The sequence below is a fragment of the Emys orbicularis genome, chromosome 21, assembly GCF_028017835.1.
Source record: "Emys orbicularis isolate rEmyOrb1 chromosome 21, rEmyOrb1.hap1, whole genome shotgun sequence".
NCBI lineage: Eukaryota > Metazoa > Chordata > Testudines > Emydidae > Emys > Emys orbicularis.
Genome location: NC_088703.1, coordinates 7,805,757 through 7,817,617, shown reverse-complemented (window position 1 = coordinate 7,817,617; position 11,861 = coordinate 7,805,757). Strand labels below are relative to the sequence as shown.

The following is an 11,861-nucleotide window of genomic DNA, read 5'->3' as shown; positions in this document are numbered from 1 at the left end:
CAGCTCTCGCTGCCTTCTGATGTGATGGGGATGGGCAACCACAACTCCAACCCATGTGGGGCAGGTGGGGTGAAGTGTTGCAGTGGGGTGAAGTGTCGCAGTGGGGTGAAAGGTCACAGTGGTGTGGAGAGTTGCAGGGAGTGTGAAAGGTTGCAGTGGGGTGAAAGGTTGCAGGGGGTACGAAGGGTCGCAGTGGGGTGAAAGGTTGCAGTGGGGTGAAAGGTTGCAGGGGTATGAAGGGTCGCAGTGGGGTGAAAGGTCGCAGGGGGTGCGAAGGATCACAGTGGGGTGAAGGGTTACAGTGGGGTGTGAAAGTGTTGCAGTAGGGTGGAGGCTCAAAGGGGTTGAAGGTTCACAGGTGAGTGAAGGATCATGGGGGTGGGCTCAGTGGGGCAGAGTGGCCCATGGTGTGATGGGCTCAGGGAGGAACAGCCCCATTATGGGGTAGGAGCCTGGGAGGAAGAGGCCCATGGGGTGGTGGGGCCCTGGAGGGAAGGGGCCCATTGGGGTGGGGCTAGGGGAGAGCGGTCCCATGGAGCAGAGTGGCCTGACAGGGGCTGGGGTCCTGGGAGGAAGGAGTGGTGCAGTGGGGCCCCGTGGGGCTGGGTGGAGAGGGGAGGGCCCAATGGGGCAGAGGGGCCATGAGAGGGGGGTTGTGGGTCTGACAGGCTGTGCCATCCCTGCAGGCCCATTCCTGGTGCGTCTGGCTGGGGGCCCCAGTGAGTGCGTGGGGCGCGTGGAGATCAACTACAAGGGCCGCTGGGGCTCGGTGTGTGACGACGAGTGGGACCTGGCCGACGCAGCCGTGGTGTGCAGGCAGCTGGGCTGCGGCACCGTGCTCTCTGCCCCGGTGGGCGCCTGGTTTGGGGAGGGCACTGGCCCCATCTGGCTCAATGAGGTGCGGTGCCAGGGCTCAGAGCAACATCTGCGCCACTGCCGCCACCGGGGCTGGCGCCAGCATGTCTGCAGCCATGAGGAGGACGCCAGTGCCGTGTGCTCAGGTGGGGCCAGCCGGAGTGTGTGACGTGGCAGCTGGGAAAACCGCACAGCTGTGTCAGGTGGTACCCGGCCCTGGGACAGTTGGAGCCGGCGCCCCATAGAGGGGACAGGCCCCATGTCCCATTCCCCACCCCCTGAGCCAGCTGGTCACCGCATGGGGCCAGAGCGGAGCGGACGCCCCTAGAGGGCCCCATGTCCCATTCTCCACCCCCTGAGCCAGCCATTCCTGCCCTGGGGCCGGATGGGAGCTGGCGCCCCATAAAGGGGACAGGCCCCATGTCTCATTCCCCACCCCCTGAGCCAGTTAGTCCCTGCATGGGGCCAGAATGGAGCGGATGCCCCTAGAGGGCCCCATGTGCCATTCCCCACCCCCTGAGCCAGCCAGTCCCCGCCTTGGGCCGGAGTGGAGCAGACACCCCTAGAAGGCCCTGTGTCCCACTACAGCGTGGTGTGGCTGGGGCTCTGGGTATGTGCAGGTGTTATGGCCTGTTCCATTTCAGTGCCCATTGTGGCTGGCACCGATCCTTCCAGGGCCCAAAGGCCACACTCTCCATATGGCCATGTCTCTGTGTCCCTGTCTGACCCTGCTGTGCCCACAGCTCACCGCTTCCTGCCCGTCATCACCACCGAGCCCTCGGTGCAGCCGACCCTTGGGGACCACAAACCCCCAGCACAGAGCACAGCCAGGCCGGCTTCCACCACGCCAGAGCACAGTGAGTATGAGACAAAACAATTCCCCCCGTAGGGAACCCCCACCCCCAATGACCCTCCCACTCCTTGGCACATGCCTCCCTCCATTCCATCTCCCCAACTTCCTGGGGCTTCATCCCAGGGGAAGTGGAATTGCTCGTTTATGAGCATTGATTGGAGCTAGCTGTATTACTGACCCCTGGTGGGATGAGCCGCAGGACTGGAATGTTAAAATCAAGGGTTAGAGCCTATGTAGCCTCAAGTGGGCAAACGGGGAAGGAGGACACTCTGCCTCAAAAGTGGCATTGCTTGTTTCTGAGTCACTGATCTACAATGTGTGGAAGAAAAGCTGCATCCTGGGGGACTTCAATTCTTTTCAATTCCAAGGCCAGAAGGGACCATTGTGATAATGTCTAATCTGACCTCCTGCGTAACACAGGCCCAAGAACGTCTCCCAAGTAATTCCTAGAGCAGAGCTTTGAGAAAACCCTCCAATCGGAGTGACCTACCCTGGAGGTCTCACGCTGCCAGGATCAAAACATCATAGGAATTTCAGAATATTGTAGATGACAATTTCCTAACTCAGAGAGTGCTGCAGCCAACACAGGGGAATTTTACACTTGAGCATGTCTATGAACTGTTACCTGCACACTCTGGGTCACCCCACCTTTACCCTTCCATGGGTTCAAGATGTAACGTGGTTGATTTAGTTCCTAGGGCTCTGGGCAAAAGGCACCTACCCTTATCCAGTTCCTAGGGCTCAGGGAGTAAACTGCCGGGCCACTTGCCCCACCACCCACAGTGCCCCCGGACCGCCCCTCCCTCCCAGAGCTGCCTTCCTGCCCAAGTTTTAGTCAGGGCGGGTATTTTTAGTAAAAGGCATGGACAGGTCACGGGCCTGTGAATTTTTGCAAAACAGGAACTGATCAAAGAATTAACAATGAATGACAGCTGAGGTTCAAGGGTCACAGAGCCCCAGGATTGGTACTACACCCCAGTGTTGAAACAGGCTCTTGGAGGAACCTCTGCAATGTGCCAGCCCCCACAAGGGGTCTCACTCTCCTTCCAGGGCAGGCCATGGGGCCTCACTGCCCCCGAGACTGAGCTCTCTGGGCTCTAGCCTCCTGCTTTGCCCCACGAGCTTTGCCCAGCAAGTGAAACTGAGCCATACTCCTGGGAGAGCCTTGTCTGGAGTGCAGAGATCCATGCACCTCAGCCAGTATTTACAGTGACACCTGGCAGCGTTTTCAGAGCAGTCGGGTTTGTTATCCTGTGGCACACAGCACGGAGTCCTTAGGGCAGCGCAGAGAGAGGAAGGGTCAAGCAGAGCCCCGAGCCCAGCCGAGCGGGAGCAAACCCCATCGTCGGACTCTGTTCCTCAGTCAGTTGCCAGGTGAGAACCCCCAAGCTTCTGCCAGGGCCCACACTTATCCCCTGCTGGTCACCTCCCAGTCCTCTGTCTCCAGGCAGGGCCATGCTGAATTCACCGCCGCTCCTGCGAGAGCAGGGGTGGGCAAACTTTTTGGCCCGAGGGCCACATCTGGGTGGGGAAATTGTATGCAGGGCCATGAATGTAAGGCTGGGGCAGGGGTTGGGGTGCATGAGGGATGTGGGGTGCGGGATGGGGTGCGGTGTGCAGGAAGAGGCTCAGGGCAAGGGGTTGGGGTGCAGGAGGGATGCGGGATGAAGGAGGGGGGCTCAGGGCAGGGGGTTGGGGTGCGGAGTGCAGGAGGGGTTTGGGGTGTGGGCTCCGGCCCGGTGCCGCTTACCTCAAGCGGTGCCGCGGTGGTAGTGGCGCGCAGCAGGGCTAAGGCAAGCTACCTGCCTGCCCTGGCCCCTCGCTGCTCCCGGAAGTGGCCAGCATGTCCGGCAGTGGCTCCTGGGGGTGGGGTGGGGCAGGCAGCTCTGCTGCACACTGCCCTTGCCTGTGGGTACCACTCCTGAAGCTCCCATTGGCCACGGTTCCCCATTCCCGGACAATGGGAGTTGCGGGGGGCGGTGCCTGCAGGCGAGGGCAGCTCACGGAGCCCTCTGCCCCCCCCAGGGGCTGCAGGGACATGGTGTCGGCCGCTTCCAGGTGCAGTGCAGGGCCAGGGCAGGCAGGGAGCCTGCCTTAGCCCTCCTGCACCATGGAGCTGGCAATCCCGCAGGCCGGATTGAAAGCCCCGATGGGCCGGATCCGGCACACGGGCTGTAGTTTGCCCTCCCCTGTGCTAGAGCGACCCATGGTGGAGTATCCATTGATCACTCCTTGGAGCTTCCATTGTTCCTCTGGACCCTTGTTGATCTAGGTCTGTTTCAACCAGACCATTTGTTCCACCCAGAGAGTGAGATGACACACACACCCCTGTGTGTCCTGCACTATTCCAGCAGTAGTGCTACCCCTCTGGGTAGCAATGCAAACTACAGAGGGAAACTGAGGCGCACCTAGGAGTCATAAAAATATTACCAAAAATTCTCACTTCGGCACAACAAGTGAGCATGACTTGATCACATTTATAATGTGCAAAAAGGAGAAACTCCAGTCAAGTAATCTGTATACTTGGTGCTTTAGAAGGGACAGTTTCACAAAGCTGAAAACAATTATGAGCCAAATCATCTGGGAGGAAGAATTTAATCAGAAAAATGTGTATGATAATTGGGAATAGTTTGAGAATTAGATGCCCCAAAAGCCACAATTCCACAACTGAGGAAGAAAGCCTTGCTGGTTAAAAAACCGACCTGGCTGAAAGGAGAAGTGAAAGCAGTGATAAAAATAAAAACAATAATATATAACAAATGGAAGACAAGGGAAGTTGGCAGTAATTAATATAAATCAGAAGCTAGGAATTGTAGAAAATTGATAAGGGGAGACTTTTAAATGAAGCAGTAACTAAAAGAATCCTGACCGTGGTATTGATCTATTACTAGCTGGAAATGGTAGAATTATCAATAATAATGCAGAAAAGGCAGATGTGATCAATAATTATTTCTGTTCTGTATATGGGAAGAAAACAGATGATGCAGTCTCATCATATGGTGATGATAACACTTATTCCACTAATATCTGGAGTTTTAAAAGAGCTGCCTGAGGGAGGGTCACTGGACCCGAGGGGGAGGGATAGCTCACTGGTTTGAGCATTGGCCTGCTAAACCCATGGTTGAGAGTTCAATCTTTGAGGGGGCCATTTAGGGAACTGGGGTAAAAATCTGTCTGGGGATTGGCCCTGCTTTGAGCAGGGGGTTGAACTAGCTGACCTCCTGAGGTCCTTTCCTACCCTGATGTTCTATGAGAAACATCACTGTTGATTTTCATTCAGTCTTGGAGCATTACAGTAGTCCCAGAGGACTGGAAGAAAGCTAACATTGTGCTAATGTTTAAAAAGGGTAAACAGGATGACCCAGATAATTATAGGCCTGTCAGCCTGACATCAATCCTAGGCAAGATAATGGAGCAGCTGCTATGGGACTTGATTAATAAGGAATTAAAGGAGGGCAATGTAAATATTGCAAATCAACATGGGTTTATGTAAAATAGATCCTATCAAATTAGCTTGATATATTTTTTGATGGGATGACAAGTTTGGTTGGTAATAGCGTTGTTGTAATATACTTAGTCTTCTCTGAGGCATTTGACTTAGCACTGCGTGACCACCACTCCCAAGAGGAGGCGACACGTGGTCATGGTCGGGAACTCCCTCCCAACCAGACCAAGAGACTCGAGAAGTGTGCTGCTTGCCAGGAGCTAGAATTCAGGATGTGACGGAGTGTCTGCTGAGACTGATCAAGCCCTCAGACCGCTACCCCTTCCTACTTCTCCACGTGGGCACCAATGATATTTCCAAGAATGACCTTGAGCGGGTCACTGCAGACTACGTGGCTCTGGGAAGTAGACCTGGCTAGCTGATAGGTCTCAAAATGTAACTGTAAACAGGGAATCATCAATGAGCAGCAGTGTTTCTAGCGGGATCTCACTAGGTTCAGGTCTTGGCCATATGCTCCTTAACGTTTTTATCAATGACCTGGAAGAAAACATAAAATCATCACTGATAAAGTTTGCAAATGACACATATATTGGGGGAGTGGTAAATAATGAAGGGGACAGGTCACGGATACAGAGCGATCTGGATCAGCTGATAAACTGGGTGCAAGCAACAATATGCGTTTTAATATGGCTGAATGTAAATGTATTCATCTAGGAACAAAGAATGCAAGAGAAGGTTAAGGGAGGATGATCACAGACTGTAGATATCTACATGGGGAACAAATATTTAATAATGGGCTCTTCAGTCTAGCAGAGGAAGGTCCAACACGATTTAGACTGGAACTAAGATACACATTTTTAACAGTGAGAGTAATGAAGCGTTGGAACAATTTACAATGGGTTGTTGTGGATTCTCCATCATGGACAATTTTTGACTCAAGATTGGGTGTTTTTGTAAACAATCTTCTCAAGGAATTATTTGGGGGATGTTCTCTGCCCTGTGCTATGCAGGAGGTCAGACCAGATGATGAAAGTGGTCCCTTCTGGCCTTGGGATCTATGAATCTACGAACTTCCCCTTCTGTCTGCCCTGATGTCACCAAGCATGCCAGAGTCATGATCCTGTCAGAGACTTGCCCCCACCCATCAGCCTGGGCAGTGGAGCTCCCTTCCCTTGCAAAGACCCCCCCATGCCCCAGCCTGGCCTGTGGCGCCCCTCCCTCTACAGAGGGCCCCAGTCTCTTAGTCTGGCCTATGGGGCCCCTCTGTGTTCCCCATCCCCTGGTGACCTATTATCTGCCCTGCAGGCGGCGCCCCCCTGCGGCTCGTGGGGGGCCCCCACAGCTGCGCAGGGCGTCTGGAGGTGCTTCACGGGAGCCAGTGGGGCTCGGTGTGTGATGACGGCTGGGGGCTGCTGGAGGGCGCCGTGGTGTGCCGGGAGCTGGGCTGTGGCGCAGTTCAGGCTGCCCCCGGGGGGGCGCATTTTGGGACTGGCACTGGCCCCATCTGGCTGGATGACGTGGGCTGCAGTGGGAAGGAGATGTCCCTGAGGCAGTGCCGGGCACGGCCCTGGGGGCGCACCAACTGCCAGCACGATGAGGACGCCAGCGTCATCTGCACAGGTACCCCCCAGAGCTATCCCCCCCCCAGGAACTACCTACCCGCCTAGGACCAACTACCCCACAGAGCCACCCCTCCCACAGAGCTACGCCCCACGCCAAACTACCTACTTCCCCAGTTACACCTCCCCCCCCGAGCTACCTACCACCCTGACAAACTACTCCTCAGAGCTACCCCTCCCCCAGAGCTACCTCCCCCCCAACAAACTACTGCCCAGAACTACCTCTCCCCCAGAGCTACGTCCCACGCTGAACTACCTACTTCCCCAGAGTTAGCTCCCCACAGAACTACCTACCACCCTGAGAAACTACTCCCCAGAACTACCTCCCTCCCCAGAGCTACGCCCCACCCCGAACTACCTACTTCCCCAGAGTTAGCTCCCCCCAGAACTACCTACCACCCTGAGAAACTACTCCCCAGAACTACCCCTCCCCCAGAGCTACCTACCCCCCCAGAACTACCCCTCCGCCAGAGTTACCTAACCCCCCAGAACTACCTACTTCCCCAGAGTTACCTCCCGCCAATAAACTACTCCCCAGAGCTACCTCCCCCCAAGCTATGCCCCACGCCAAACTACCTCCCCCCCAGAGCAACCCCTCCCCCCAGAACTACCTACCCGCCAATAAACTACTCCCCAGAGCTACCTCCCCCCAGAACTACCTCCCCCCAAGCTACGCCCCACGCCAAACTACCTCCCCCCCTGAGCTACCCCTCCCCCAGAACTACCTCCCCCCCAGAGCTATGCCCCACGCCGACCTACCTACTTCCCCAGAGCTACCCCTCCCCCCAGAACTACCTACCACCCTGACAAACTACTGCCCAGAACTACCCCTCCCCCAGAGGTACCACCCCCTCAACAAACTACTGCGCAGAACTACCTCCCCCTCAGAGCTACGCCCTACGCCGAACTACCTACTTCCCCAGAGTTACCTCCCCCCAGACTACCTACCCCCCAACAAACTACTCCCCAGAACTACCTCCCTCCCAGAACTACCTCCCCGCAACAAACTACTGCCCAGAACTACCTCCCTCCCCCCAGAACTACCTCCCCCCAACAAACTACTGCCCAGAACTACCTCCCGCCCCAGAGCTACGCCCCACGCCGACCTACCTACTTCCCCAGAGTTACCTCCCCCCAGAACTACCTCCCCCCCAGAGCTACCCCTCCCCCCAGAACTACCTACCACCCAGACAAACTACTCCCCAGAGCTACCCTTTCCCCCAGAACTACCTCGCCCCCAACAAACTACTCCCCAGAGCTATGCCCCACGCCGACCTACCTACTTCCCCAGAGTTACCTCCCCCCAGAACTACCTCCCCCCCAGAGCTATGACCCACGCCGACCTACCTACTTCCCCAGAGTTACCTCCCCCCAGAACTACCTCCCCCCCAGAGCTATGCCCCACGCCGACCTACCTACTTCCCCAGAGTTACCTCCCCCCAGAACTAACTCCCCCCCAGAGCTACCCCTCCCCCCAGACTACCTACCCCCCAACAAACTACTCCCCAGAACTACCTCCCCGCAACAAACTACTGCCCAGAACTACCTCCCTCCCCCCAGAACTACCTCCCCGCAACAAACTACTGCCCAGAACTACCTCCCTCCCCCCAGAACTACCTCCCCCCAACAAACTACTGCCCAGAACTACCTCCCGCCCCAGAGCTACGCCCCACGCCGACCTACCTACTTCCCCAGAGTTACCTCCCCCCAGAACTACCTCCCCCCCAGAGCTACCCCTCCACCCAGAACTACCTACCACCCAGACAAACTACTCCCCAGAGCTACCTACCCCCCCGACAAACTACTCCCCAGAGCTACCCTTTCCCCCAGAACTACCTCGCCCCCAACAAACTACTCCCCAGAGCTATGCCCCACGCCGACCTACCTACTTCCCCAGAGTTACCTCCCCCCAGAACTACCTCCCCCCCAGAGCTATGCCCCACGCCGACCTACCTACTTCCCCAGAGTTACCTCCCCCCAGAACTAACTCCCCCCCAGAGCTACCCCCCAACAAACTACTCCCCAGAACTACCTCCCCGCAACAAACTACTGCCCAGAACTACCTCCCTCCCCCCAGAACTACCTCCCCTCAACAAACTACTGCCCAGAACTACCTCCCGCCCCAGAGCTACGCCCCACGCCGACCTACCTACTTCCCCAGAGTTACCTCCCCGCAGAACTACCTCCCCCCCAGAGCTACCCCTCCACCCAGAACTACCTACCACCCAGACAAACTACTCCCCAGAGCTACCTACCCCCCCGACAAACTACTCCCCAGAGCTACCCTTTCCCCCAGAACTACCTCGCCCCCAACAAACTACTCCCCAGAGCTATGCCCCACGCCGACCTACCTACTTCCCCAGAGTTACCTCCCCCCAGAACTACCTCCCCCCCAGAGCTATGCCCCACGCCGACCTACCTACTTCCCCAGAGTTACCTCCCCCCAGAACTACCTCCCCCCCAGAGCTACCCCTCCCCCCAGAACTACCTACCTTCCCGACAAACTACTCCCCAGAACTACCTACCCCCCCAACAAACTACTCCCCAGAACTACCTCCCCCCAGAGCTACCTACCCGCGTAGGACCAACTACCCCCCAGAGCTACCCCTCCTCCAGAGCTACCTCCCCCCCAACAAACTATTCCCCAGAATTACCTCCCTTCCAGAGCTACGCCCCACCCCGAACTACCTCCCCAGCTATCCCTCCCCCCCAGAACTACCTACCCCCCAACAAACTACTCCCCAGAACTACCTCCCCCCCAGAGTTACGCCCCACGCCAAACTACCTACTCCCCCAGAGTTACCTTCCCCCAGAACTACACACCCCCCAACAAACTACTCCCCAGAACTATCCCCCCAGAGCTACCTACCCCAAGACAATCTGCTCACCAGAACTACCTACCTCCTCAGAGCTACCTCCCCCTGACCTACTACCCCCCAGAGCTACCCACACCCAGAGCTACCTCCCCACCCAGAACTACCTACCCCCGACCTACTACCTCCCAGAGCTACCTCCTGCCCAGAGCTACCTCTCTCCCAGGACCAACTATCCCACCGAGCTACCTTCCCCCCGAACTACCTACCTCACCGAGCTACCTCCTGCCCAGAGCTACTGACCCCCCCAACCAACTACCCCCCAGAGCTACCTCCCCCCCTGAACTACCTACCTCACAGAGCTACTTACCACCCTAGGAACAACTATCTTTCAGAGATACGCCCCCCCTCTCCCCCGCAGAACTACTTACTTCCCCAGAGCTATCTTCCCCTCCCAGAACTACCCCCCAAGAACTACCTCCCCCCCGCAAACTTCCTATCTCCCAAAGCTACCTAGCCCCTTAGGACCAACTATCCCCCAGAGCTCCCTGCTCTTTCTGATCTCTGCTCTCTCCCCAGGGGGTGCTGTGCTGCGGCTGGTGGGTGGCACTGGTTCCTGCTCTGGGCGGCTGGAGGTTTTCCACCAGGGCCGCTGGGGCACAGTGTGCGATGACATGTGGGCGCTGCCAGGCGCGGCTGTGGTGTGCCGGGAGCTCGGCTGCGGGGACCCACTCTCTGCTCCCAGGGGGGCCTTTTTTGGTGAGGGCAGCGGTCCCATCTGGCTGGACAACGTGCGGTGCCAGGGCAATGAGTCGGCGCTGAGCCTGTGTCTGGCTGCACCATGGGGCATGCATGACTGCCAGCACGCGGAGGACGCTGGTGTGGTGTGTACAGGTAACGTGTGTGTGTGGGCGGGGGGAGGCGGGGAGAATCTCTCTTCTCTTGTACTGGGCTCTCACCAGCCGGAACCCAGATTTTAGCTCTCTTGGGTTCTCTGCTGCTTCCATCAGTAGATGGCGCTGGTGTGTGGCACGTTTCCTCCATGCTGCGCTGAACCGGAGGGTTTGGTTCATTCCATGTAAATCAGAATTAGCCTGACGGTTCATTGGGATCCATCTGTTAAACAGTTTCTTTTAATATTCCAAATAGGGTGACCAGACAGCAAATGAGAAAAATCGGGACAGGGGTTGGCGGGTAATAGGAGCCTATATAAGAAAAAGACCCAAAAATCAGGACACCTGGTCACCCTAACTCCAAAGTTATACCCTGGGTAGGAGCCAAGATCTGGCATTATTCCCTTCCCCTCCCTGGACTGGACCCCTCATCACACTTCTAGAGCAGGACGCCCAGCTAGAAACAAAACCCTGGATCGGGCCTCTGAATGCAGGGCCCAGCCTGGACGTCCCCATACTGAATGGAGAGCAAGAGGCACTTTACTGCAGTACAAACAGGAATCGGTTCTCTGGCCTGCGAATGTGTGAAGGAACATGACCAAGGGTTTGCCCAAGGAGAGCGGTCGATGGGGTTCGTAAGGCACACAAAGGAACAGTGGCTAGTTGGGCGTGAGATATGTGTCTGTACGCTGGAGTTCAGCTAGTTTGCTCGTGGGGCCGTTCAGCTGTCTGGGCGCACAGTGAGCTCTTCCTAGAGGGTTTTTTTACACTCCTCTCTAACGCTTGACTTACCCCTGACAGCCGGGATTCCCCCTGTGTGTTGAGCCTTGGAGGGTCTCTCTAGTTGGACAGAGGGAGACAAGCTCTGCCCCTAGGTGGCTGTCAGCCTTGCTTGGTCACTGAGCAGGATGTAGATTTGGTTTAACCATCACATCTCCTAGTCCTGGGCTCATGGAAATTCCTTAGCCAACATGTCTAAAAAGCATGTAACCCTGCTGCCAGCTAGTGGTGGCAGCGACAAGGGCCGGGTTCAGTATCCAGGGGTTCCTCTTAACACCACAAAACAGAAGTGGCTGAAGCCCCCACCCAGAAATCTGGAAAAGTTACCACCTCCCCTGGTGCCTCCAAGAGGCAATGCTTCCCCTTTACCAGCTGAGTCTGCGTACTGTATAGCAGAGAAAACTTCTAAGAAAAGGCAAAAGGAACCCAGCATTAATTTGAGAAGATACCACAACAGTGACTCCCAAGTAAGCAATCAGTAAGTAAAACATCCGCCCGGCAGTGTCCTTTGCCTCAGTTTCCCACCTTGCAGTGTGAAAGTCCAATGGACAAGTGTCCCTTTAATACGCCTCTCCCCTCCCCCTGTGCTGCACCCCACTTGCG

At 56.6% G+C, this 11,861-nt stretch overlaps 1 protein-coding gene across 1 annotated transcript in view; it reads left to right on the top strand.

The window, feature by feature from the left end:
• The first annotated feature begins 625 nt into the window (after positions 1–625).
• The window catches only part of LOC135892872 (deleted in malignant brain tumors 1 protein-like), a 246,121-nt gene continuing 234,885 nt past the window's right edge, over positions 626–11,861 (top strand). Inside the window, exons 1-3 of the mRNA XM_065420642.1 lie at positions 626–1,010; positions 6,459–6,773; positions 10,165–10,479. Coding sequence (XP_065276714.1) covers positions 626–1,010; positions 6,459–6,773; positions 10,165–10,479 — 1,015 coding nt within the window. The remainder of the gene's footprint in view (positions 1,011–6,458; positions 6,774–10,164; positions 10,480–11,861) is intronic.